Below are 27,826 nucleotides of genomic sequence, written 5' to 3' on the forward strand. Positions count from 1 at the left end.
GAACGTAGGCAGAATTGGCTTGGAGAGTGGAGAGGGTAAGATAGGTGCCCCGCCCCCCCGGCGCTGCCCCGCCATCTGGAGAGGGAAGGGGCTCCAAACCAACTTCTAGTATGGAGCTAACTGTCCACACATTCAGCTCTATGGATTTGAAGTCCCCCATCCTCCCCAGAAAATTCATCTTCAGTGTCCATGCTTCCCCCACCCCGCCGCTCTTACCCCACTGGCCTGGCTGACCTCTGGAGTAGAGAGAACACCATGAGGTGAGCGAGCCCCAGGGAGGCTCCCCTGAGGGCGAGCGGCGGGGGGTGTACTCACCCAGCACACTGACGAAGGCGTTGGCCAGCAGGTAGCCGTGCTCGTTGGATGTGTTGCACTGGTACACAGCCCTGCTGCTGATCTGGGTGTCCCGGAAGATGATGGTGTCCCCAGCCACCTCACGGTTTGGGTTGGGCGGTGCCGCTACAGAGAGGAAAGATGGTCCACATGAGCGACAGGAAGCGCAGACTGGAGGGCGCCTAGGGCTCCGGACCGGGTTCCCTAGGACGACCGGGGTGCTGTCTGGTGGCTGCTGGAAAGGCCGGCTTCTGGCTCGACTGCTGCCTAGCTGCGTGACTTTGGGCCCATCATCAAACCTCCTGGAGCCTGTTCCTCAGTTTGCCCCCCGGGACTGTGAATCTCTGCTCCACCGAGCTAGCAGCTGGGCAGATGTGGCTGACAGCATAAGCCGCGGCAACAGAAAGGGGTTTGAATTCTAACCACCCCATCTGCTGGCCTTATTTAGTTTCTGTAAGCGCCAGCATCCTTGTGTGCAGAATGGGGATGACAGGTCACTTTGCGGGACTCTCAGCAGGGTGACCTGAGATTTGATGCATGTATAAACTCATCAGCAGATGCCCGGCACACACAGATTATTATGGTCACTATTGTTTTAATCCAATGTGTGTATACTTAAATGTTTGGAAAAGGACAGAGGAATACACATCTAGATGGGACCCACTGCCTCCCTATCCTCTGAACAGAGCATCTGTCAAATATTCGGAGTTAAACCTGTAAGCCCATGCCAGGTGAAACTGATGAGTCCCAAGGTTTGCCAAAGCTACCCGATTGTTCCAAGAAACGTATCCTAACCGAGAGCATTTCCTCCCTCAGTTCTTCCAGGATGACTGGCTTGGGAGGCAGAGCGCAGGGGCTGGGGAGTGGCTGCCGGGGCTCAGTCCTGCTTTCATGTCAGTCTGGGGCTGGGACAAACCAATAAATCTTCCTGGGCCTCATTTCCCTTATTTGTCAAGTGGGGGAGAATTACTCCAAGCAGTTTTTAATAAATGAGAAAGATAATGAGCCGCGCAAATAGAAGGGTAAGGAATTGCCACTTTCCCATCTTTCCCTAGAAGGTGACTTTCAGCTCGAAGATTTCGGGGCTGGGCCGGGTGCCTTGGCTTGGATGGTCTGTGAGCCCATCCAGGATCGCTCAGACCTGCAGCAGCAGTGGGCCGAGGGCCACCCCGGGTCTGGCCCCCCAGGCGCCACTCCACAGATAGCAACTGTCAGCCCGGAACTGGGGAATCAGCAGGAGGTAAATGAAGACAAGGTCAGCATCTTTATCACCCGTCCCCAAGTCCCCACTCAGCAAAAAGGCACAAAGAAGTCAACGCCAGCAACTTCAATGCCTCCTTCCTTGGAAATTGTCATGGAGCCCACTTTCCTCTCAGTCACTCCCCTTCAATGACTGATGACCTTTCCAGGGCCGAGGCTCAGTTGCAAGTCCTGGGCTCTGTATTTATTTCATGGGGCTGGGAAGTTTGGTGCCTTGTTCCCAAAGTGCTGTCAGGACACGACAGCAGAGGGCAGGCAGCGTCCGTAACTCTTCTCGGGCCCAGCGGAAGGACACCGACTGGGGGGAAGCTATGTGCTCAGCGGCAGATGGTGCAGGTGTGCTGCATTCTCAGAGATCCACATGGACCTTTTATAAAGTAAACGCAACTGGAGAGAATATGATGGCAAAACTTGACCAAGAGCCCCGCTGGAAGGGGTCCCGGAATCGCCTACCCCAGCCATCGGTCAGAACTCGATTTCCCCAAATCTGGGCATACTCATTAACTGCATTGGTGCATCTCTGCTCTCATGGAGATGTTCCACCTCTATTTGCCCTCAGCAGAGAGCAGGGGCCTGGGTAACTAACGACAGGTTTTCTGTTGTCTCACACAAAGATGAAGCAGATTTCCTGTCTCTTGAGATATCCAAAGGGATAGAATGCTCCAGAAGCAGCAGCCAAGGGGTTGTTCTTCAACTCCACTTCTGGTACAACTGGGGCTGGCCCATCGGGGTGGGGATCAGGAGCCTCTAACAGGAGACAGCAGAGTCAGGCTCATTACTTACATTGCAAAGGTTCCCCGTTCACCATCCACTGGACGGTGGGCTTGGGGTTCCCATTGGCTCGACACACCAGCCTCCCGTCCTCGCCAGGAGCCAGGATAAGGTTCTTGGGCTCGTCCAGCCAGTAGGGAGCAGCTGGAAGACAAGCACAGTGCAGGCAGGGGGGTCAGATGGCACGGGGCAGGCAGAAGACACCAGACCGGCTCCCTCTAGGAAGGCGGGAGCCCTGGGAGGCCAGCTCCAGGCCCTCACCACCTGCCCAGGGCTCGTCCTCATGGGATGACTCAGCCCTGCCTTTGGCTGGCTTGCTGCCACAGATGCTACCCGGTCTATTCTGAGTTCACAGAACAATAGTTCTAAACTGGGGCTGCTCGTCAGAATCCTCTGAAAAGCTTTTAACAAATATGGACACTGGGGCCTGTCTGAGACCCATTAAAACAGAACCCTCATTGGAGGAGGCTTGGGCAGCAAATGCTTTCAGAACAGGTGTTCATGATGTGCACCCAAGGGCATGAGCCAGGGAGGGTGGTAAAGTGCGCACCGGGCTGGCCCTCTGGGTTTCTACTGCGATTGCCGCAAGATCTGACCATTGAGAAAAAGACCTCATATTTATTCTTTTAGACACTGGGCTCTGGTTAGGGCAGAGCTGGCTAGCCCTTGTCATTGTGAATCTGTGGATATGTAGATTTTTTTCCCTGGGAAGTTCCTTTGCATCAGATTCTCAAAGATCTTGATACCCCCAACAAGGTTAAGAATCCTTGGTCTGAGTGTAGTGCTGAGACCAAAGTCACAAGATCAACTGAGCATGTGCAGTAGAAGTTCTTGCACTGTTGGTGTCACACCTCACTGTCCCAACTGTCCGTTCGGCCCCGGGGCTGAGAAGTGACTGGGGTACCCCACCCCCTGTGGCTGAGACCCATAAAGGCATGTGCTCAACTGCCTGTGATAGCTCAGGTGGGCCATCTGCGCTTGGGGGAGAGGGAAGTGAGTTTTTTAAAAATAAGTTGAGTCATGATAACTCCCCATGCACAAGTACACAGACAGCACAGGGCCAAGACGAAACACCGTGAATTGAAATGCAAAATTAAAGAAAGAAAAGGCTCTAGGTGAAATCCAAATGGACCATGGGGTTACATTCTTGTGGAGGGAGCCTGGGGCACAACAGAGAGGTGGGTGATGGTCAGGGTGGGTCTCCTTCCCTTAATACCCACCGTGTACACGTGTACACACACACACACACACACACTCTCTCTCTCTCTCTCACACATCCAGGGGTGACACCATCCCTGGCAGCTCACTTACCACTAACCAGTGTTGCTGGGTCGCCCCTGCTCACCCGGCCCGCCCCCCAGAGGGAAGGGTGGTCGTGGCATGTAGGACTGGCAAAACCATCATAATGAGAAATACACACAACGTACCCTTTACTCTCACCGAGATCGTGTGCCGGATGCTGCCCATCTTGTTGGAGGCCAGGCAGAAATACTCCCCAGAGTCTTCCTCAGAGACATTGGTGATACGCAGAGCTTTGTTAAAGTTCTCAAACTTGGCCTTGTCAGATGGGAGGTCCCCACCTTTCTTGTACCATGCGATGTCTGGTGTTGGGCTAGGAGAGGGACCAAGCAGGAAACACAGACTCATCACCAACTGTGGCCCTGCTGTTCTTCTACAAAACCTGGGACACCCAAATGATCTTAAAGTGTACTTGGGCCCAGAAGGACTGCATGTCCTCTGAGTGCCGACCTCTCCCATACGGAGGGGATGCAGAGCACTGAGCGACTTACGTAAAGTTACATGAGGTTCTAGCTCGCGTCCAGGATGCCTACCCATCTCCTTTCCTCATTACCCATGAAGAAGACAGCCAGAGTGGGATGGAGATGATGATGTGTTGCCCCCAAACCATGACAAAAACAGAGCGTGTACAAACTCCCACTCGCGTCCTCCTGGAGGGCGGCCAGAGGTGGGGGTGCAAGCTGTACGTACACCCCAGAGGCGATGCACTCCAGCAAGAGGTCCATGCCACGCAGCACCATCTGACTGCTCGCTGTGCCCTGGGGATACATGAAGCTGGGTGTTCTTTCTGCGACTCCTCGGGCTGAAATAGGACAGAAGGAGCTCTCATGAGCCTCCTGCCCAGAGGGTGGACCCAGCTAGGCCAAAGCGGTCAGGCTAGAAAGAAGTGTCATCAAGCCCCCTGCTTAATCCCTTACCCTCAGAGGCACCAAGCTCCAGACCCTCCCAGCTGAAACCCTCCCAAGGGCCGGGACATCATTAAGAGGGGTGTTAGGAAGCGCGGGGCTCCTTGGCCCCACTGGCACATGTGTGTGAGCACACCTCCCTGGTGAGGTAAACCCCTCCTTCCCGGGAAAGGAGGAGGGGGCTGCCTGGGCAGTGAGTAGCTTCTTCCCGGAGCATCTTGTGTTGGGGCCCCAGAGGCCAATGTGGTGGCCCCCCTGGGAGGCCGTCTCTGCAGCAATGGATGAACGAGAAGGCATGTATTGGGGCCACAGGACAGACAACCTGCTCTTTGTGACCCTGCAGACATGGAGCTGGGATGAGACCACAGAGACCCAGATGAACAGTCAGAGATGCAGGAAGCATTATTAATGGTTTAGCAAAGACATGGAGAGAATAAATGAGCAGAGATGACAGGAAATCACTCTGGGGCCAAGACCATTCTGCTTCTTCACTAATGACTCTGGAAGGGGGCTGGGAGGAGGGTGTTAATTGGATGTGAGAGACTGGGGGAGGGGGAGTGGAAAGTGGCAGCCAAGATGGAGGAGGTGATCTACAATTCAACGAGGGCTGGAGCAGCCATCAGTGATGTGCACGTGGGTTTGGATGGCCCGGTGGCCCACAGAGATCGACACAGCCAGGATGGCCATTTGGCTGTGGATGGGGTCATGCAAGTCTGGGCACACCCCCAGCACAGCAGACCCCACCTTACCTGCGCCTCACCTCTCCTGGGGAGCTCTGTGCACAGTAAGATGGAAGGGAGAAGAGCAAGGGTTTTCCCACCAGGAACCCCGAAGCAAAGGGACACTGGAGGATGCACCCCCGCTCAAAGGTGTAGGGATGTAAATAAGAAGAGTTAAAACTAGAAGCTGAGCCTCACCGTGGGTGTAATGGGTCTTAGATTCAGCTGGAGAGGTGAGAGGAAGAAGGCAGGCAGAGTTGTCAGGGGCTGGGAGCCCTCAGAGATGCCTGCAGGGGGGACAAGGCATCTTCCCGGCTGGGGGCTGTGAACGGGTGCCAGCAGCAAGGAAAGAGTAGGAGGGGAGCCCTGTCTCTGTGACACCGGGGGCTCCTAAAGGAGCTTTTAGGACAGGCTGGTGCCCGGCTGCATCAGCAGGGCTCCTGGCTTACAGGCACTCGGTTTCTCTCCATTAGCCATTGGGGAGTGCATTTCCTAGAGCTGGTGTCTATTTTATGCTTTTGTCGGGAAGAAATGATGAGAGTTAGTTAGGCAGCTAGCACACTATGTGGCACACAGCAAGCATTCAATCAATGTGGGATGAATGAATCCAAGGGGAGAAGGGAACAGCAAAGAAGGCAACAGTTCAACCCCACGTGTTATTTCTCTTTCTACAGATGTCCTCATTCGTCCCACCAGCACACACATATACAACAGTGGCTACTGAATGTGTTAATCCATTATGGGGTTAATTGGTTACCGTCTAGAATTCTTGTAGCAGCCGGCTCTCAGTCTCAAGGAAGCCTGATACCAAAGCAGCAGCTTCCTCCCACCCAGAACAGTCAAGACAACACAAGGTCAAGGGAACTTTGAGGAGATGGAGATTTCAGGGCAGGAGGCTCTGGTGTGAGGTTGGTGAATCTGTTGAGTGCTGGGAACCCCCGGACTATGTGGAAGAGCCAGGTCAGTTGGCATACTCCTTCCACGCGGGGACAAAACCTGCAGAAACCAGCCTGGGACCCTGTGGACATTTAATTCACACCATAGCATGCAGCACCACAAGCACACTTGACCAGCAAAGCAGTAAGTATGGGAAGGAGGAGAAATGAGCAGAGTCTCACTGTGGGGGGCTTGATAATTCTGGTAGCTGGGACTATAAAAAGGTTATAACAATACTTCCGTTTGTAGGATGTGGGCTAGCAACCATAGAATTATCCCAAAGGAGGAGAAGCTACTGGGATACAAGCCAAAGTTCAAAAACATAGGGAAGAACATCCTAAAAGTCAGAGGTAATAATCAGGGCCGCCAATTGATGAGCATTCACGAAGGGCCAAGCCTGGGCTAACAGCTCTCTCTCAACATCACAGTCATGTTTCTTCCTCACAACAAACCTGGGGGTCCACCTCCATTTTCAGCAGAGGGAACTGAGACTCAATAAAGTCCATAGACCTGGCAAGGTCACAAGTCAGCTGTGTTTTGGACTCTGGACCTGTTGGCACCAAAGTGTATGCTCTGACAGCTACACTACATTGCCTCTTTAAAGATGGCTCTCCCATCTGTCCCTACTTCTGACGGTCAGCTTTGGGAGTATCTTTCTTACGCAAAGCAAAGAAAACTGAAATCCAAGGGCAAAAGAGGTGAGGGAGAAAGATATTTTTGCCTTAGTGAGCTGCTCTGGTGAACCTCTTCCACTATGTTTTTCTTAAATATTGTCGCCACTGTCTCAGCTAAGAGTCCATCCCTCCTCGGTGGCTGTTAAATAAACTCAAGCCCAAGATGGAAAAGAAGCTGGGCTGGGAATTAAGAGGCTTCAAAGGCATCTCAACTGGATTCTTAAAGCCACTGAAGTCTTGAAGAGGAGTCAGGGTGACACATGTTATCGTTAAGGGGTGGGAAGGCTGAATCCAAGGAAGAGGTAATACAGAAATGTAGTCAGCTGCAGCAGGAGGGATTTACATGATAATTTATGAAGGATAAGCCAGCTGGTGCCTTTGGGGGCCACTGCTCCCAAGGTAAGGTGGCTAATTTCTTTCCCTGGAGAAGTAGACCCAGGAAGAATCTCCAAGACACAGGTGATTATTACTGTATAGGACTCTAAATGGTGGAGGATGACTGTCCCCTAGGTTGTAAAAGGGTCTCACCTACCCTCATCGAGGTGGGGATTCAGATGATGCTTCTCTTATTCTCCCTGGGCTTCAGGGCTGGGGTCGGACCTAATACTTGATCATACTCAGAACCCAGATGCCAATGCTCATGTCGGTGGATTCAGGAAGAGTTTCCAACATGGGCCCCTCTGACCTCTAGCCCAAGGACAGTCCATCCTTTACTGCTCTCCCAAGCTGTGGTTCAAGAGTGGGCTCATGGGTTTCTGGGGGGATCTGGTCGGGGGAAGGGTGGGGCAATCTGATGACACTGCCTCAGCCATCTTGGCTTTAAAGGGCAAATGTAGAAATGTTTTGGTCAACTCCTGCGAGAGGAAAGGTCAAGATTGCTGAAAGTCTGAGTTGCTCCCCGCCGTCAAGTGCTGTGGGTTAGCAGAAGACAGTTCAATGCATCAGATGCATCTGAGAACCTCTGCCAAAAACAGCGTTTAGGGGCAGCTGGATCCCACATTTGCTGCTTTCGATTCTTGGAATTAAGGACTCATGAGGTTGGATCTGTGGCATCTCATCCACCTCTCTGGTTCCAGGAACGGCTGACCAAACAATCCCAGAAGACAAGAAAAATTCTTTATCTAGGAACATTTGATACCTTCCACTGCCAGGAAATCTCTTCCATAAGTATAACCCAAATCCCTCATGCAATAGTTAGAGGCTTTTTTTTTTTTTTAAAGTAGGCTTCATGCCCAGTGCAGAGCCCATTGCTGAGCCCAAAACGAGAGCCTAAACTCACAGCTATGAGATCAAGACCTGAGCTGAGATCAAGAGTCGATGCTTATCAGACTGAGCCACCCAGGCACCTTAGTTGAAGCTTTTTTCTATTCAGCTCTCAGCACAGCTGAAGATCTGAATAACTTTTGTTTTTCTAGTCTGCCCTAAAATTCCTCCCTCCATATCATGTTCTTCCCCCACTTGTGCTTGCCTTTCTCCCTTTGGCTTCTCTTCAGGTTCTCAGTGTCCATCTTAACTTGAGTCAACTTGAGTCCTTTCAATACCAGTAATGTGTTAACACGTACTAATCATTGATGTGCCCGACACCATGCTGAGAACCATATGCACATTACCCTGTTTAATATTTATGACAATTCTATGGGGCAGGTGACATACCCATTTTACAGACGCGGAGATTAAATGGCTTTCCCGAGGTCACTCGGTGGTACATCCTGAAACCTGCGTTTAATTCAAGGAAGTCTGTCTACCTTCGAGTGCATACTCTTCTCTTGCTGGTCTCCTTGCCTGGGTGAATTCTAAGTGGCAAGCTACAATCTCAGACAAGCTTCTTCCTGCCATTCAGCAGGTCAGTGAACATCTGGCTTATGTTCAGAGGATACCAAACCACTGTAGAAATCACTAGAACAAAATGTAGTTATGGGGTGGCCCTCCCGTTACAAAAGAGACACACCATATTTCAAAGCCAAGCAGACAGATGCACTGGGCCTTTTTCACTGCATTGTGTCTCTTTGTCTAACTCTGCACTCAGGAAGGACCTCGTCTTCCTTCCTTTTCACTTTCTATTTCTTTTTAGAAGCATTCAACCTAGCTGTCCTTTGTCCACCGTGTGCATTACTTTGACTTTATATCTCTTCCAGCTGGCTTCATACTTGGGTCAACCCCCTTCATTTTACCTTGGATTGAGGAGAAGGGGGTCAATCTCTGTGTGAATTCTTGGGAGCTTTGCTTGGTTTCTAGCCATGGATGGTTCTTATAACTCCCACTCGTTCACTTGTAATCATATCTACCACTAGTTACAAAATTTAAGTGGCTGGAATCACTCACACTTATCCCATTGACAAAACAATGTCTCCCTGAATAGTTTATCTTACACAAAGCAAGGAGCTTGGACCAGATGGTCTCTAAGGGACCTTCTGGCTCTGATATACTCTAGCTTCAAGAATCCTTCCATAATAGATTACCTGAAATCCAATTTAGAGAAAGGCACATTCCATACCAGTGCTCTGGGGCTCTTGACACAATGGTGGTTGGCCCCATTATTTTGAAAACAAACAATGCCCAGAATCCAACAAAGGTCCCCCGCTTCCTTGGGCAGTAAATCTCTTTGGCAGAATCTCAGTGTGGCTCTATCTGCTTGATGCCAAGTTAGAGCTTTTGCCTCTCTCCCTGGCTCACACCGCCCCCTCCCATCCCCCACTCCAGACCCCAATCATTGTTTATATTAGCACATCACAACGCAGACACTTCCTATCTATTTGAGCTCACAATGACCCCCCTGGGGACCTGCAGCCTCAGCTTCCGAGACATAACTGATGATGGGGGGCCAGCTGCCTCGCCAAAACCAGCAAATGAGGTTTCCTCTGGCTGCTCAAGGAAAACAAGACATTCTTGAGCCATGGTGGGGGGTGGGGGCTCAGGTGTGGAAACAGCCAATTACTTTACTAATCAGCTTGAGCAAGCAGTTGTGTGATGAGTTAGAAATAGGCCTCATGGAAAGTGTCCCATGACTTGCAACAGCGTGTGGATGGGTGGGCACTGGATTTGCACACACTGCCAGAGGGGAGAAGAGGGACAGGCAATAGAGACTTGGGTGGCCCATCTTCATTTCTACTTACCTTAAAAGAGAACTCAGCGCTGGACTCTTACTCCTATTTTCCAGATGGATTTTAGAGACATGGGGCCTGTGAAATGGTACTAAGTAACTAAGTCTAGATTGCAAAGCAGCAATTCACATGCAGACACTCAGGAGTTAACTAAATATACTACAAACATTTCCGTGTATTTTAAACCACTAAGAAGAACCGGACTTCCTGTTTCCTCCTCAACATGCGGATGCACCTATCCTCAGGTATTCTCCATCCATCCACCACTGATTCCTAAGGTTCAACTGAATCCTCCAAGAGGCTCTTCTGAAGTGCTACCCTGATCTGACCGGCCTGTCCAGACTTCAGCCACTGGAGGCTCGCACATTCCAGGAAACCACATCACCGCCTGAGCTACCTCCGACTCCCCTCCAAACCGGCCACCGTCCTCCCAGACGGCAGTGTCCCGAAGGCGGCACCTTGGCACCCTGGTCTGGCCAACTGTCAGCCCTGCCGCCCAGTGTGAGTTAATGACACGGTATCAGTCAAGTTAGGCAAACTGGGGTTAGGACAGGCAAGGTTACTCCCCAGGTTACCGCGGCGACTCACCACTGTACATGTCAGGGTGGTTTCTTAAGGACGAGTCATTATAGGGGTTGTCTGCAATAAACAAAAGAGGGTGAGCAAACAGGAGGCCACGGAGAGCTCATGGAGGCATAAACAGGGAGAGAACAACAGAAATGCAAAGCCACATAAACAACCGGTGTTTTGTTTTGTTTTTTTTTTTTTGCAAAGGAAAGACATGGCATATTTGGAAAGGAAATGTGCTCGGTGAAGAACAAGCAACACAAAACAGCCCAAAAAAGGGAAGAAAAGGTTAAATCCTGCAAAAGAAGGCAATAATAAAATAAGTTTCTTTTTTAATGAAAGAAATTAGGCTTGACCTTTAATGGCTTGATCCTACTATATTTTCAATCAAATGAGAGAAGGATTAGTGGAATCCTGCGGCAGTCTTTTGAACAACTTCCCATCAAAATCCTCAGTTCCCAGGACTCTGGATCAGGCCAGCTCTTGGGGGTAGCTGAAGAGAAAGGAGTATGAGTGAGCCCTGAGGAGCAGAGCCCTCCTCGAGTAGAAGGTAAGGTGCAGGGGTGGGAGCCCAGTGAGAGAAGTCAGTCCAAAAGATACAGTTCATCAACAGAGAGAGAGAGGGATGGAGGGGCCCCTGGCAGCACTCAGCCTCCCCACCCTCCCCACCTGACCAGCGGGTACCACCCTGGTCTCTGAGACGTCGCTGTTGGCAGAAAGGCCTCCTGCTCCAGGGAGGCAGAGAGATCCAGGCTGCGGTTCAGATTTTTGGAACAGAAAGGGAGCCTGGGACAGGAGAGAGAGGGTATGGGCTGGGAGTTACACACTTGGATGGGAAAAGCCCACTGGCCAGCTGGAGATTCAGAGCTCCCGGACTGGCTTGGGCTGAAGTCATGCCTTCTGGGGCAGATTGGTGGCCTTCGTTCCGATGGTGGGTAATTAAGACCCTTGGGCATTTCACCCTCAGTGAAAGACATTTTGGAACAGGGCACTTGAGCTCGCCAAGGCTCTGCTTTTCATTCGTCTACCGCCATTCCCGTCCAGCTACTGGGTTCAAGTTTTGACGGTATCAACAGGGGGTGGGGTGGGGGGGTACAGCCGACTGGAAGCCAAGCAGACAGCCCTGAGAAGCCAGGGACACAGTCCAAGTGCCTGAGGCAGGCAAAGCGCAGTGCCAGAATATTTGCATATTTGAAGACAGATCAAATCCTGTTACAACTGATTGCAGAGGCTGTGAGCACTCTTCGCTGGGACCATATCGCATTGCTTCCCAAATCTGCTTAACACCCACTAGGGGAGGTTCGCATTATTCAGAACTATTCCTTAAGATGGGGTATGTGGAGAAGCCGGAATCAGTCTGGAGGGTCAGCTTGGGTTCATTTGGAGCTAAGGGTGGTAACCAACCTGCCGGGGAAGGAAGAGGCAGGGTGGCAGAGGGGAGGAGGGGCTGAGGCTGCCTCAGGAGGGGACATTCCTCCTCTGGAGGACAGGGGCCCACAGGTAAAAGGGCCCTGGCGTCATGCTCCGAGGCTCCCAGGCCACCAGGTGAAACAGAACCCATCTCTTTGCAGAGACGTGATCCAAGCTCGGAACTGACTTCACAGTGTGTGGATTCTGAAGCACAGCTGAGAAATTCGGGGAGACTTTCTGACTCCTGAGAGTGTCACTCGGGCAACAGAAGTGTCACTCAGAGAGTGTCACTCAGGCAATTAGAAGGAAGCGGGGTTAGTGCTCCACTGTCTGCCTCAGCTGAGACGCCTCCTCCTTCACCATGGTCACCTCTTACTGTGGCAGAAGACACCCAAAGGGATCCATTCTGGTGCGTGCAAAGTAGGACATGCATATCTCTGTTAGCTTGACTCTGCTGTTTGTCTTTTACCGCCTCTCCAAACAAATGTGAAAAATGACTTCGGATCACCCAGTGTTTTGTATTCGATACCCTTCCCCCCTTCCTTTACTGTGGGTACTGCAAAATCAGGCATGATGAGACTGGGCTCTTCCCCAAGGGGCAAACGGTGCTGAAAGCCCATGGCGAGAAGAGACTTTGAAGCTGTCCTGGCTTGGCTAGTTTGCCTCCCACCCCCAGACCTGGTTCTGAAGGTACAAGAAAGAGCCTGTGTCCTTTCCAAGCAGGAAAGCAGAGAGAGCACAACTGTGCTATTTTAAGCAACTGTGCCCAATTCTGGGCTGGCTCAGATGCCCAGAACTTGCTCCCAGCCAAAGCTGCCCCTGGGAGAACTCCAGGAAGCAGACAGGGTTCTGTTCCCATCACCAGACGGGGGGAGGTTCTCAGCATTTGGAGGAAAGAGTTTTCAGTGGAGAAGGGGACCCCCAAAATGAAGCAGAAATAAATATCCTTTTCTTCCTCTGGTAGAGAAAAGGACGTTTCTGGAAAATCCAACATCTAAATATTGAAAATCTCTAGCTGCCTAATTCCACAGAGGAAGACTCTTGACCACATCCATCTCCCTGCGGTGTACCCCATGTGACACTGAGGACCACAGAAGGACACCTGACTCCCTCCCCAAACAGGAGGCTGACTTTCAGCATCGTACCAGGCCAGCAGAAAGGATCCAGGCGACGGCACTGAAGGCCGTCCGGGGACTGGCTCAGTGAGCATCTTCCTGCCCTTGCTGCCCAACGCGGCCAGCCTCCTGGCTCCAGAGGTCCTGGGCAGGCCACACTGTCCTCCTCAGCTCGGCCAGCTGGCAGCTGGTTGCTCCTGACGAGCACTGAGACACTTTAGACAACCTGACTTTCTTCTCTAAGGGTCCCCTCTGGGCCTGGGTCTGGAATAAGAAAGCCAGCGAGGGGGCAGCAAGTGGCATGAAGGTGGGTAGTCCCGGTAGGAGCATGCAGGGCTCTTCCTGGGGGTCCTGGCCATCCTGTTGGTTAGCAAATTATGGGCAGCCTGATGCCAACTTGGAACAGTGTCGGGAGCTGCGGAAGCGGGGGTGGGGAGCGATGGGCTGGAGGAGGGGTTCAGAGAGAAAGAAGATGAGAGAGGAGAAAAGGAGAAAGGAAGGAGAGAGGAAGGAAGCAAGAAAGCTAAGAGAAGAAAATGAAGAGAGAGGAAAAAAAAGGGAAAAAACGTCCACCCAGGAGAACGGGTTCCACCCCCTCCTCGGGGGTCCACCTTGATGCCCGGTGTAGACGGAGTGTGGGGCTGGTGGCCCTCACACCACCTACTTCCATCGCTGGCAGGGACTGCTGAGGAAAGATGACAGTACGAGGGGGCCGTGCCCCCCGCTGTCTTGAATGAGGAGCGAGCTCCCCCCGCCTCTCCCCGCACCCCTTGGGAAGTGTGTGGGCTTTGGGGAGCCAGGTTCAGGCTATCTTCACCGCCCTGTGGCAGCTGCCAGCACCTGTGTGATGACATTTGCCTGGCCTCCCCCAAAACCACCGCCATCCATGGGGTGGAAAACAGCATTCCCAGCTGGGTCAGACAGATTGAGGTCTCCTCTAGGGAAGGCCTGTTACAAATCCACGCTGCAAACTAACACGGCCCCTTGAACTCAGTGATCTAAGCAGGCTGAGGACTTGCAGTCAGAGCTCCAGGCCAGCGGGTCCCTGGCAAGAAGCGTGTCTGCAGACTGACTAGGTTCCCTCCTCTGCCGAGAGCCACCGATGCTACAGTGAATCAGGAAATGCTGACTCCCTTTGGCACCAGCCAAACAGTGTCAGGAAATAAAAACGCAAACAAATAAAACCGGAGCATAAATCTGCAACTGTCAAACACAGTCCTTCTATGAGGTCAGGCGTATACATGTTACGGAATCAAGCACAATTCATGGTGGTGCCCCTACTCATTTGGATACTCTGTACTATGGCTTTATTCTAGAAGTACAGACAACCAACCAGTGACTAGACGCCAAAGAGATACGCAAGCGGAGCACACGAGAGAGATGCCCGACGGCCACTCGAAGCCGTGCTTCTCCCATGCCGGTGTGTGTCCGGGGCACCTAGACAGCTAATGAAGAACACAGAGGCCAGGACCATGGAGGCAGGTTGGGGCTGGGCCTGGGATGGGTGCCCAGTTGGCCAGGTGACTCAGACCGACACCGAGGCTTGAGAGGCACCGACTAAGAGTAGGACCAAGTCTAACTCCAGGCTTCAGAATCAAGAGATGCCGTTTAAAGTAGCTGAAGTGGCTGCAGCACAACGAGCCGGGAGGATTTGTGGGTCAGTCTCGGGGACAAGGCTTCCCCCAGACCCGGGTGCCTGGGGCTCCATGAGCTCAGTGGGCTCATGCCCCCGGCTCCTGGCCCCGGGCAGGGACCTGCACTTACTGGTGAGGACCTTGAGGGTGAACGCGTTCTTCTGCTGGATGGTGTGGGTAAAGTGAAAGCGGGCATTGCAGCTGTAGTCTGTTTGCATGTCCTGCAGCATCACGTTAGAGAAATACAGGTCCCCGTTATGGCCCTGGGACACCCGCTTGTCTTGGGTGATGGGCTCCATGGCTATAAGGAAGCAGAGGTACAGAAGGAGGTTAGCAGTAATGGTGACAGTAATACAATCGTGATAGTTCTGGCGACTGAGCACCGACAGGGCGCCTCGTGGGCCAGGAATCCAACATGACTTGGTCTAGTCCTCTCAACTCCGAGGCAAGGCTTATTTGCATTTCACACATAAGAAAGCAGTGGATTTAATGTGTCCTGCCGTTGCAAAAGCAGTGAGGGAAGAGCACGATTTAGATTCATACCTGTCTGCCCACCACACCCATGCTTTATGGCTATACTTTTCCATCTCCTGTTCAGTCCAGGAAAGCTCTGACTGGCCCCAAGCCAGAGGGCGGGGACACAGTCCTGCTCCCCAAATCAAGAACCAAATTCACTTGTTTTATATTTTAAGCATTTACTCCCACCAACACTATCAATTGTAATTGTAAGCTACTAACCAATGATACACACCATCAATTTTTGGGTGCCTCCTAATTTAATGATGGTAAAATGTGAAAATGGTGCTTTTTAGAATTCGTGACATCATGGAAGTGGCTGAGGAGGCTGATGACATTATCTATGATTTTTGAAGCATCAGGTGTAAATTCAAAAGACCAGGTTTCCAGGTTATGCGGTTTGTAAAAGTATACTTAATGAGGCTGACTATTCATAGTTAACTCCTTCCTACCTACTCCCCCCACAATTGTTTATTAAGTCACTGTTTCTATTTTCTTTCTGAAGTTTATTTAGTTTGAGAGAGAGAGCAAGTGCAAGAGAGAGGGGACAGAGAGAGAGGGAGAGAGAGAGAATCCCAAGCAGGCTCCGCACTGTCAGTGCAGATCCCGACTGGGGACACAGTCTCATGAACTGTGAGACCAGGACCTCAGCTGAAATCAAGAGCTGACAGCTCAACTGACTGAACCCCCCAGGAGTCCCTTAAGACCATTTCTTAAGGCTCAAAGTTAATGATGCCAACTTTTCAACGATGGGCTGGTTAGTTCTACAAATCATTTATCAAAGCTTTACTGCAGGCCTACTGTGTGCCAGGCACTGTGTCAGGTATCGGTGAAAGACAGCCAAATCTAGTAGAAGGTGCAGCAGATAAACAAATCATCACAGCACAGTGTGGTGGGTGGGAAGCCCCTGGTAAGAAGGGGATGAGCTGAGAAGATAGCACCCAGTTCCCTCCAGGGCACCCCGATCTGAGGCTTGGGGGCTGCATGACACTTACCAGGCAGAAGAGGCAGGGCCCCTAAGAGGTTTCTAAGCAGCAGGACCAGTGTGTGCTAAAGGTAAGAGCGCACAGCCGGGGCAGGGGGTCGGAGAAAGGCTGGGGAGGCAGAGGGAGCCGGATCAGGAAGGGAAAGAAGTCTGGACTTTGTCCGAGGTGATGGAGGAGCCAGTCAGAGGCTCTGAGCATACACGAGAAACTATCAGATTTGTTTTTAGCGAGACCAAGGAGGCGGGTTATGGGTGATTAGGGGAGCCTGGGGCCTGTGTTGGAGAGATGCCAGCAAGGGTTGAAAGAGGAGGGTCATGAGATCCGCTCAGGAGGCAGCAGGAACATTAGCTGGTGACAGAAGTGATGCAGGGGATGAGGGGGTCTGAACCAGCCAACCCTCCAGCCCATGGCCAGTAGGCTACCCCATGCACATGCGCCATGGTGACGAAGAGAGAGAATGAATGAGCACAAAGTCTACTCTCTCCGCAAAACAACTCACAACTCTGCCTCCTTGACAGGTAGCCTCTTTTGGAAGCAGGACAGTAAAAACTCGGGGATGGACAGACAATGGATCATAAGCAGGCAGGCAGGCAGGCAGATCTAGAGACTGAGTGATGGATGGATAGACCAGGGAGCAGGTATGGAAGGAGGTGGAGGAGAAGCCAGGGAGCCACACACAGACAGCGGTCCTCCAGCCGCCTTTTTAATGCATGCCCCCACTTATTTTGATTGAAAACATGGGAAGAAAGAGGTCCGGAGTGGTTAAGAGCCTCAGTCCAAAATAGAAGTGAACAAGCTCTTGACGATGATGCTCTGTCCCTCTGCTGCAAACACCCTGTTTCCCTATCGCTCCTTTATCAAAGGTTTCATTCCTGGCTGTGTCCTTCGAGAGCAGCGATCAGTAAATCCAGACCAACCACAGATTGAAAGAGGAGGCTTGCTGTCAACTCGCCTTCAACTGGCCCATTGACAGTTTCTCCTCTTCCTCCTCATTCCTTTTTTCTCTCTCTTCTTCTTCATCATCACAAATATTACTGAGCACTTACTGTGCATCCAGCTCCATTATAACCACTTTGGATGTATTATCTCATTTATCCTAACAATGGTCCTATTAAAGAAGTACAATTATTAGCCCTATTTCTTCCAAAAGAGGAAACTGAGGCCCAGAGATGTTAAGCAACTTGCTCAAGATCACATGGCTAACAGCAGTCAGGCTAGGAATAGCCTGAGCAGCCTCTCACTGTGTTCTCAGCCACTCGGCCCCTTTATACCTGCTTCTCACAAGTGAAGGTCTTCCAGCCTTGGGCAAGCCCCTCCCATTTCACACCCCCACCCCACTCCTTAAGATTAAAGGAGAAATCAAATGCCCCCCAGGACTTACAGCTGCTCATCCAGAAGATGACTGGGGACGGGAGTCCGGGTGGGGGGTTGCACTGGAGGGTCAAGGGAGCACCTTCTTGAACCACGACAGGGTCTAGGTTTTCCTTGGGCCACAGGGGAGATTCTGGGGAGAATCAGACAGAGGTGGGTAAAATGAGGGTGATGGCTGGGGCCAAGGCAAGGAGCAGGTTAGAGGCAGAAATGCAAGGAGGAAACGGACAAGGGGGGATGGAAGAACAAGGGACGGGGGAGAGAGGGCCCGTGGGTCTAGGCAACGTGCACCAAGAGAAAAGAAGCCATTCGTCTAAATAAATGCACATCTGCAAAGGCTTCNTTGTTCCAGACTCTGGTTTGGAAGCCTCCTTTCCGAGGAATCTTTTTGAGTAGGGGGAGGTGCGCTCTTGCTCAAAGGCAGAACAGCAAGCAAGATGTGCAGGGCACCGAGGCAACGATCGATTGGCCAAGGGCAGGGGAGGTCTTTGACCCTCTAGACTCCCCGCCATTCACCCAGAAGCAGGGCATGCTGGTCCCCCTCCCCCGCCCATGCTACTCACTGGACACCTGCAGGCGGATCCTATTGGACAAGGCTGTGCCAAATTTGTTTCGGGCGAAGCACTGGTACTCCCCCTCATATTCCTCGGGCCGCCCCCCACTGCGGAAGTCGATCACCAGGGTCCCGGACCTCCTCCTCATCGACACCCGGGGGTCCTTGGCGATGTTGAAGAACCTGCTGTTTCGAGTCCAGTGGAAGCTGCATAGGATGGGAGGTAGGTGGGGGAGAAGCAGGGCCACAAAGAGGAACAGGGTGGGCTCCGGGTTCCAGGCTTGGGGCCCGGGTCCCTGACCCTGTCCCATAACCACCCCTCCATACCACTGCGTCCCGCCCTGGTTGAGCGGCAGAACTGACCGGGAAGCCTGATAAAATGCAGACTCCTGGATCACAGCCAGATGGCTGTGTGGGGGCAGGTCCCTGACATTAGTGCTCTTACATGGCCAAGGCTGGGAGTCATGGCTGGGAGTGGTAGATACCCCAGCAGGCACTGGGGGATTATGTTCTTTGCAGGAGCAGGCAGGGACTTTCACATTTTCTTTCTTTTATTATTTTTAAAAATATTTATTTTCGAGAGAAAGAGTGACAGCGTGTGTGTGAAAGTGGGGGTGGGGAGGGGCAGAGAGAGAGGGAGAAGGAGGCAATCCCAAGCAGGCTCCGAGCTGATGGCGTGGAGCCTGACTTGAAGCCTGATCCCATGAACCACGAGATCATGACCTGAGCGCAAGTCAAGAGTCAGACGCTTAACCGAGTGAGCCACCCAGACACCCCTAGGCAGGGACTTTGGTTTTTGAAAACCAAATTCATATTTTACCCAAGCCAAGCACATTAGAGAGCTGGCTCTGCTCCCCATCTCCTTAAAAAAAATTTTTTTAAATGTTTTTATTTATTTCTGAGAGAGAGACACACACACAGTGTGAGCAGGGGAGGGTCAGAGAGAGAGGGAGATACAGAATCTGAAGCAGGCTCCAGGCTCTGAGCTGTCAGTACACAGCCCGACACGGGGCTCGAACCCACGAACCGTGAGATCATGACCTGAGCCGAAGTCGGGCGCTCAACCGACTGAGCCACCCAGGCGCCCCTGCCCCCCGCCCCCGTCTCCTTATTCGATAACTGACTCGAAAGCCAAAGAGCAATGGCCCAAGCTGTCCGTGGATGCAGACGATAAAGCAGTGGCTGCACTTTTTAGCCCAGGAGTGGTAGCTTTGAAAGAACAAGCACCCTTCATGAAACTGAGCCCAGAGGTGAAGAGACTAGAATCTTCCTCTGCTTCTGGGGATGTGCACAGCTGTCCAGGATACAACCTTAAAAGAAGCAGGACCAGGAGCAGCTGCTCACTGTCACAGAATCACTGTTACTGCAAAGGACCCATGGGGGGAAAGACCACACTGCAGAAGTAGGGCCATCTATGCCCCGCCTGACCCTTTGGGGTGACCCTGTTTCTTCCACCCTGGAGGAGAGAGCCCCTCCTTGTTCTCGGGCTCACACGAACTAGGTGGGGGGTGGGCAGAAGAAGGCTGCCATGTACCCGAGGCTCTGTCCTGCCTCATATCTTCGGATAGACACCTGCATGGGGTCCTGTCGTGTTTGGTCTGAATCAGGCAGGAGGCTCCAGAACAGTCCAGGCTGTGGATGCTGCTTTGAAGATGGGGGACAAATAGCAGAACATCTCCACATCTCCAGCGTTTTCTGTTTGGTAGAAACAAACCTGGCCTGGGTTTAAATCCCGGCTCTGCCCTTTTCAATCTGGGAGACCTTGGCAAAGGTGCATAATATCTCTGTGCTTCTATTTCATTTCCTCTTCATGAGGACACGGGCTTCTCTAAAGGGCAGTGACATGGTCTAACGAGACAGTGCAAGGAGCAATATCTAACTCAGTTTGCACACTACAGGCTTTCGGCGCTTGTCTGCTGGCATCTCATTTGATGCCGATGCGCACACAAGCAGAGACGCGCTCAGAATGAAAGATGCAAGCTAGCCCACAAGATGCAAGGAACTTTTTTATAAGCTAAGCATTGAGGGTGGGGGATTTCGGGGATGTAAGGCAGTGAAAAGAGTGTGTGACATGGACACCCGGACAGACGACTTAATATCTAGTCCTGGCTTTGTGGTGGGACTGTAAGCCACTTAAGATTTCTGGCTGCCAGTGTCATCAGCTAAATTTCCTAGTACCTGAACTGTACCTTCCACCTAGTAAGTACCCAGTAGGGGCATGCTGGATAATTTTAATTTTTTAGCTGCCTCCAGTATCATCAAAGCCAAGGCCAAGAGCATGGTTTCAATGCGCTCTTTGTGGGGCCCCTTGGATTTACCTGCCAGCACACTCACCTGGGGGCAGGGTTGCCCTTTGCTTCACACTCAATTAGGATGTTATCACGGGGATCCACGATGTGGTCCTTCACTGACTGCTTAGTGATGGTCGGCGGCTGGGACACTGCAACAGCATGAACAGGGAGCTGTCACGGCTGCGGGGACCCGCCGCGGTCCCTGGCATGGGGAATGGCTGAAATTAAGACCTTCAGGAGCCCCACGATAAGCAGACACACCAAGGGCAGCCAGCGCCTCCGTCTGGGGACCCAGCTCCTTCAACGGGGCCGCAGGAAAGGGGGTTATGCCAAAGGCGAAGCATAAGAAGAATCCCTTTAAGATCTCATGGAATCCCTATGACAAACTTTTGTTTTACCCATTCTTCTATCCCAACACTTAGCATGATGCATCGTGCACAAGTTCTTGATATATGTTTGTTGAATGAATAAAGGAACACAGCGCAGGTCACTTTCCCGAACCTAGTGGCCATGATGATTCTGAGCCCCTGGAGGGTCAACAGATGGCCAAACTGTGTGGAGGCTGCAGCTCAGAGGTTTAAGTTCCCAGGGACTGGGGCCAAAGAGCCGGCTCCTCTCACGCTTGGTCCCCACCTCCAGTGTTCTCCGCGGTGCTCCCGTGCCAGCCACCAGAGGATGGGGAGCAGAGGCCCTTCTTACCCACTGCTCCTCTGCCCTTCCCGGCAACAGGATGCCCCAGGCGATCGGCTGCCCTCCCCGTGTGGTAAGGGACCACACTACAGGGCTCTGGCGTCACGAAGCCCCAGCAGCAGAGTGGAGAGGCAGCTAAGCCTCCCCGTGTCTCCTCACTTGGCCTTCTCCCACCCTCTTTACACCCCTCCTACCTCCCAGAGGCATAAGTGCACAGAGGCGCCAGGGGGACTTACGCTCATTCTGAATGCTTGCTGTTAGTTCCGGTGGGTTAGCATTGTGAAGGGGAGAAAAGAAGAGATCGGTTATAGGTTATCGTACATGACTGCTCGCCCAGGCGTCCTCGCACCCCAGCCTGCAGGGGGAGTGAGTGGGGCTGCAGAGCTTGGTGCGAGAGCCACCCACAGGCGGGGACAGATTCAGCAAGTGCATCATGGAGGAGGTGGCATTTCCACAGGGAGCTCAAACCATGAAGTTGAGCAGAAAGACAGGCTTTTGGTCAAATGATGTTGCCAGGAAAGCCCAAATATCAAATGTGACAAGGCTGCTTGAAAGAGGCTGGGCTCTACAGGCGCTGTCCACCCTCTCTGGACGCCAATGAGGAAAGTGGGCTCCCTGGCCAACAGTGCCAGGGCGAGGCTGAGGCTGAGAAGCCTGGGCGGCAGCAGATCTGAACCAGGGTTGTGGGGTGAAGCCTACGTGGTCCACAGGTCTCACTCCTCCCGCTGCACCTTCTTCTCTGTCCCAGCTGCAAGTACCCTCTTGCCTATCCTTTGGAAAACTCTAGGGACCGATGAATCACTGTTGCTCTGCTCATGGCAGAAATACACTGCCCTATGGAGATCCCTCTTCTGAACAACTGCAGGGATGAAGCAGAGCCCACTGCTCCTTTCTGTGCTTTTTATGAAAGGGATGAAGGGGCAGGTAGCACAAATCTTCCCCAGTCCCCACCTGGGATGCTCAGGTACTCGTGTACAGGTATGTGCATGGTTGAGGTTGGCCTTCTCGAACTCTGACAAGTATATGAATCACCTGGGGTGGTGGCGGGGTGGGGGTNGGGTGGGGGGGGCAGGTCTGGTTAAAATGCAGATTCTGATTTAGCAGACCCTGCATTTCTGACAACCTGATGAGCTGTGTACCATGCTTTGAATAGCAGGACTTTTGACGGTAATGTGCTTTCTGGGAAGAAGGTCTTGGTTAAAATTTGCAGAAAGGACATGTAACTGTAACTTTGTGAGATGTCTCTTCTTTATGGCTCTATTGTGGAGTAATACGCCATTCGTGTTTCACACTGGTGCAGATATCAGATACGTGTTGGTGTTGTGGGCTGACTGCTTCAGAGTGGATGCCTTCCCAGGAAGCAAAGGCTGCGGGTGAGCCAAGGTGACCTCAAGCTCTCTGACTCAGCCACAGTGAGTTGTGGAAGAGGAGTTTAGGGGCCCTGAGAGGGGGCACTGTGGAGAAGGCAGAGTTAAGGCCGCACCAGGAGGTACCAGAAGAGTCATGAGAGAGAAGACAGACATGAGAGAGGAGCGGTGGAGGGTGGCAGGAATGAGTCCCTGGCTATCCATGCTGTTGGTACATGAGAGTCTTGAGTTAAGATCCACATAAATGTTCAAAATAATTCTTTCAAGTGGGCCAGGGTTGTGTGGCCTGCTGGGGCACTGGAAGATTTTATCTGCTTTACCATTTGCCTGAGTGCAGGCTTGGCAGGAAACAGAAAGGAATGAAAAGTCTGGGGAAAAGCAGAAATCTGTGGTTTCTGAACACATGCTCCCTGGACCTCTCCACAAGGGCATCTTCACCCATATAAGATTTTCCTGCCAGGGGCTCAATAAAGGTAATTCTGGAAAGCCAGTGTGGTTGGGCATGGGGGCGGGGGAGGAGGGGAGTAGGGGCCATTTTCAGGAGAAGCGGGCCCTTTGACCACTAGCCCAGGCCTGCGGTTTCTTCATCTCATGAGACATAGCTGATGTCTCTTGGGTCTTCACACACAGTGGAGGGTTCTGTCTGTGTCCTGGCAGGGGATCTGCTTGGCCCACATGGCCTTCAAGCCTCTCTTTTACAAAGTCAAAGGCTGGCTCAATGGAAAGAGCCCCCGACTTTATCTAGGGAATCTCAGATTCTTGGAAGGGAAGTCAGTCACTCAGTCAAGGTCATGTAGCAAATGTGCTGCAGAACTGAAAGAACCAGTTCTCCTCGAGTCTAGTCCAAAGCTCTCTTCACAAATCCATCCTTGGCCAGAGAGGTGGGTAGGCCAAGTAGGGCCCCAACACTCTCTTCTCCTTGACATTCTGGACAAAGGAGAGTAAGGAGGGAGGTCTGGGGGGAGTGGAGACCCTCAGAGCTGGTTGGATGTTGTCCCCAGCTCCATCCCCGACATCAGGCCAGGAGCCTCTTGCAAGTCCCTAAAGAGGTAATGACATCTGCAACCACCTCTGTGCCATCAAGGGATTCATTACGGAGACACAACCAAACCAGAAGACAAGCCACCACAGGGAGATGACCGTGAGGACCGCACGCCTGGGGACAAGGGCAACCTACTTAGTCCTGTGACATTCCCCCCGAACCCTCTGTCACACCACCTGCCCTTCTCTCCATCTATAGAACTTGCTGGTGATGTCAAGTGGAAAATGAGTTTGCTCTTTTGCCTTCCAAGGGGGAAGGAAAAGTCTTCCAATGAGCTCTGCAGGGGGTAAGGCAGATGCCTGCCCAGTCCGCAAGGTTCCTTTATCCATGCACTTCTTCTCTTTCCCTGGCTGGTATTTACAGCCCCTGGCACCCATCCCATTGCTGGAGGATGGAGTGAGAGTGAGTGAGAGAGAGAATTTGTGTGTCGAGGTCATCCTGTGGCACTATTTGGGATGACAGTGAGGAGGAAATGTTTCTCCCACCCCGCTGTCCCCTCTGTGGGCTCCCAGGAGAAAATGCCCAGTCCTTTGACGTGGGGAAGGGGACAGAGGGGCCAGCCACCAGTAGACTCACTTTTTGGCAAACCATTCTTGTTGATGAGGCGACCCTTTGCTTTCTTCAAAGGTCACGCTGTTCTCCTTGGGGCTGGAGGGGGGCGAGGTGGGTGCGTGTGACTCTGCTGGCACAGCAGCGGGGGCTGGAGGCTGGGGCTTCAATGAAGGATTGTGTAGCAGCCCGGGCTGTTCCAGGAAGCCCGCTGTGCCCAAACTCCCCAGAGCAGAAGCAGTGTCCTCAAGGCACAGATAATGTCCCCTGAAGGGGCAAGCGAGCGGAAGGGCACCCGTGACAGGCCAGCCTCTGGCCAGAGCTCCCCAGCCTCTCCCAGAAGAGTGCCTGGTCCCCACTTTCCCACATCTGGCCTATTGTGAATAAGGCTGCAGTGAATGTGGGGTGTAGGCATTTCTCTTGCCTTTTGTGACAACATGGATAGCCCTTGGGGACCCAATGCTAAGTGAAATGAAATCAGAGAAAGCCAGATCCAGTATGTTCTCACTCTACATAGAATCTAAAAATTTCAAACTCAAAGAAGCAAGGTAGAACAGTGGTTGCCAAGGGCTGGGGGGTGGGGTAGGGAAAGCGGGGGGTTGCTGGTTGAGGGGTACAAAGTTCCAGCTGTAAGGTGGATATATTCTGGGGACCTAGCGTACAGCGCACAACTACGATTAACAGTACTGTATCAAATTCCCGAGAGTTGTTTAGAGAGTAGGTCTTCCAAGTTATCAACACACACACACACACACACACACACACACACACACACACACACACACGGTAATTATGGGAGGGGATGGATGTATAAACTAACCCATGTGGGAATCATTTCATAATATATACGTGTAGCAAATCATCAAATTGTCCACCTTAAACTTACAGATGTTGTGTGTCAATAAATACCTCAATAATTCTGGGGGAAGAAAGGAAAAAGAATGTATGGTCTTTCCCCAGCCCATCCCACAGGTCCTCAGACCAGGGTTAAGGAAGGGTGGGCCCGGGTAACTTGGGCAGCACCTGGTATGCTGGACCCAGCAAGAGGGGAAAACCTGGCTGAAGAGGACCTCTCCCCTGGGCAATTGGGTCCCCGCTGAAGGGCTGGCCTTCTCTTGTCTTGCATTCAGCTTCTGTAGGCTTATTCTGGACATGTCACCAAAGCCACTGAGCCTGCAGCCAGTAGGGATATACAGTGCATAGGGCACATGCTTCAAGCAGGCATCATGAGTTTCCTGTTGTGTAGCAGCCCGGGGTACCCGGCATGGTGTCATGAAAGGCCTCACCTCCTCATTCAGAGAGGCACTGTAGTCACATGCTGGCCCTGCCACCGACAAGCTGGAGAGAATGGCTTTATTTCTCTGCACCTCAGTTTTCTAACGAGTCAGTGAAAGATGAGCTGTGAGACTCACAGGAGATGCTTCTAAAGCACTTAACTCTCTGCCAGGCACATGGCAGTTGTCACTCTGGTGAGTTCCAAGAACTAAAAGAAGGTGGGATTCCCAGAGGTAGGGGTGGGGCATGTCGAGTGCCAACCTGGTGGGAGGTCAAGAGACCCGGGATCTATTCATGAATCCACCACCCATTTGCTGTGTGACCCAGAGCAAGCAAGGGACCGCCTTTCCTTCAATATGATTCCAGAAGAAGGGGACACTCTAGGCCCTCCTCACAGACAGTGAGGTGGGGAGATGGTGGGTGAGGGAGCTTGGGGCACCTGTGGCTCCCTGCCCCACACACGGGACCTTGGAGAGTCTGCTAGGTCACCTGTCCGTGGCTCTGGAAGAGCTTTAGAAATCCGGATTCCTAACAAAGACGTCAAAGCCATCTATTTATAAGTTCTTCTTGCAGGAACCCCTCACCCACTAGCCCTAGGGATCAAAGTGGCAGGTGAATGAGTGAGGAGAAGCAGCAGAAGAGAAATGAGCCTTCACCACTTCCTTGATAACCCAATTTCCTCTGTACTCCCCTCCTCTCCAGGGCCATGGCCTTATCGTGCTCCTTATTAGATTGTCTGCCTGGGATTGTTAATGAGAGACTCTTCCTTGAGCTGGCAGTGGAGACGGTCTCCATGGGAACAGTTCCCTTCATATCGCCCCCTCCCCAGTGAACACACACACATGCACACACACACATACACTCGGGGCTATTGGGAGAGCAGCAGGGCCTTGCCCATCTCGTTTCTGGGTCCAGCTTAGAGTTTCTGCTGGCCTTCTCTTACCCGGAAGTGCCCACTCCTCCGGGCAGTTATTATTATTGGTAGGGTCGGGTGGGAGGGGCTGAAGTATGTGTAATTCTTCTCTAGGCTATGCTGACTCCCGGCTCCAGGGTCTGGCTCTGGAGAGCTCAGTGGGCCCTTCCTGGAGGCTGTATCACTCTCCCAGCCCTCCCCAGGCATCTGTCTCCCGGACAGGGCCCAAGTCAGCACCAGCATCATGTGGATCCCATCTCTTTCTGGAAGCAGAGCACAGGGGGCAGAGGTGGCATGCCCACATCAGAGCATTAGAATGCCAAGATGTCCTGGTGGAGGTGTCAGAGTTGCAGCAAAGGGGGTACACAGCTAGATGCAGGGCCACGGAACGTGGCTTCCAGTCAACGAGCCACTTATGAACGTCACAAAAGATAGGGCTGCTAGAGATGTGGCTGTTGGCATCCCAAGCCCCTTATTTTATGATCCTGATGGCCAAATAATGTCCCCACTAAGGGAAACAGAATGACATGGATTTTACTTTTCAACTTTGCCACGGGAGAGGTGAAAACAAACAGAAGAAATCAACGCCTGGTTTTGACATTGGCGTTAAAATGGAGCTCTATTTTAATGTTTCATTTAGACCCAGTCTTTTGCAAAATAATTCCCTTTCCAACCCTCCCCAGGCCATCCATCCTGATTAGTCCAGCCAAGAGAGCCTAGGGTCCAGCTCAGATATTATAAAGGCAAATAAGAACAATCCACCTCGGTCCTTGGAAACTCCACCCTGATAGGCAACTCAAGACTGCAGAGATCTGAGGGAGGAGAGTGGAGGGAAGAGCTCCTGACTGACACGCTGACTTTCAAACTCTGCCACCTCCTGTCCTGCTCGGCAGGCTCCAGGCAGCCCAAGCACCAGCTCAGCCCCAGTCCTCAGAGATCGTGCCGCACAGTTAGTCTCACATTCCCAAACACAAATCTGCTTGCGTCAGTTCTTTGGAGGGAAACCCAGCTCTGCATCTGGAATCGCTTCCCCTCCCCCCCACCTCTTCAAAAGTTGGTCTTAACTGCCCACTGACCTCCCAGCCCCTCTCAAATCCCCTGCCCCCAAATCAGGAGAATCAAAGAAGAGGATGGAGCAGGACTCACGGTCCATAGGGATCTCGATGGCCCCGCTGAGGCTGAGGAGGCAAAGCAACAAGGCTGCGTGGACCCAGGGCGGCGGCTGCTGCCTGGCCATCCTCGGCACTGGGCCCCGCTCCCTGCTCCCCGGCCCGCGGGGTCTTGCTGCCTCCAGCCGCTCTAAATGGGCCTCCTGGACAGAGTTCAGCTGTGGAAAGAAATACAATGTCAAGTGAGTTTTCCTCGAACTTGTGGTCTGCTCTAGCAGTCCTCTGGGCCTGAAGAACTCTAGGGTCCTCTTGGTCACAGACCAGTGTTCTAGAATAGGATTTCCTAACCTTGCACTATTGACATGTAGGAGTCACAATTTTCTGTGTGGGGAATGGTCTTGGGTTTTATTGCAGAATGTTTAGCAGCATCCCTGGCCTCT

The 27,826-nt window shown here is 52.3% G+C and overlaps 1 protein-coding gene across 8 annotated transcripts in view; it reads right to left on the reverse strand.

Moving 5' to 3' along the window:
* The window catches only part of NFASC (neurofascin), a 72,234-nt gene extending 44,667 nt beyond the window's left edge, over positions 1-27,567 (reverse strand). For 4 of the 8 annotated variants that reach the window (XM_077771961.1, XM_077771958.1, XM_077771957.1 and 1 more), the window contains exons 1-10: positions 27,424-27,547; positions 20,485-20,590; positions 18,161-18,357; positions 17,608-17,730; positions 14,855-15,025; positions 10,587-10,637; positions 4,354-4,465; positions 3,792-3,976; positions 2,377-2,508; positions 316-459 (exon numbers count right to left, since the gene is read on the reverse strand). In XM_077771961.1, the coding sequence (XP_077628087.1) occupies positions 316-459; positions 2,377-2,508; positions 3,792-3,976; positions 4,354-4,465; positions 10,587-10,637; positions 14,855-15,025; positions 17,608-17,730; positions 18,161-18,357; positions 20,485-20,590; positions 27,424-27,514 (1,312 nt within the window). In that variant the 5' untranslated portion in view covers positions 27,515-27,547. Of the gene's footprint in view, positions 1-315; positions 460-2,376; positions 2,509-3,791; positions 3,977-4,353; positions 4,466-10,586; positions 10,638-14,854; positions 15,026-17,607; positions 17,731-18,160; positions 18,358-20,484; positions 20,591-21,367; positions 21,386-27,423 lie in introns of all 8 variants that reach the window. The other 4 variants (XM_077771960.1, XM_077771955.1, XM_077771954.1 and 1 more) reach the window with 3 other exon arrangements.
* Positions 27,568-27,826: the final 259 nt, after the last annotated feature.

Source organism: Crocuta crocuta, unplaced genomic scaffold (genome assembly GCF_008692635.1).
Source record: "Crocuta crocuta isolate KB4526 unplaced genomic scaffold, BGI_CrCroc_1.0 scaffold318, whole genome shotgun sequence".
Classification (NCBI taxonomy): domain Eukaryota; kingdom Metazoa; phylum Chordata; class Mammalia; order Carnivora; family Hyaenidae; genus Crocuta; species Crocuta crocuta.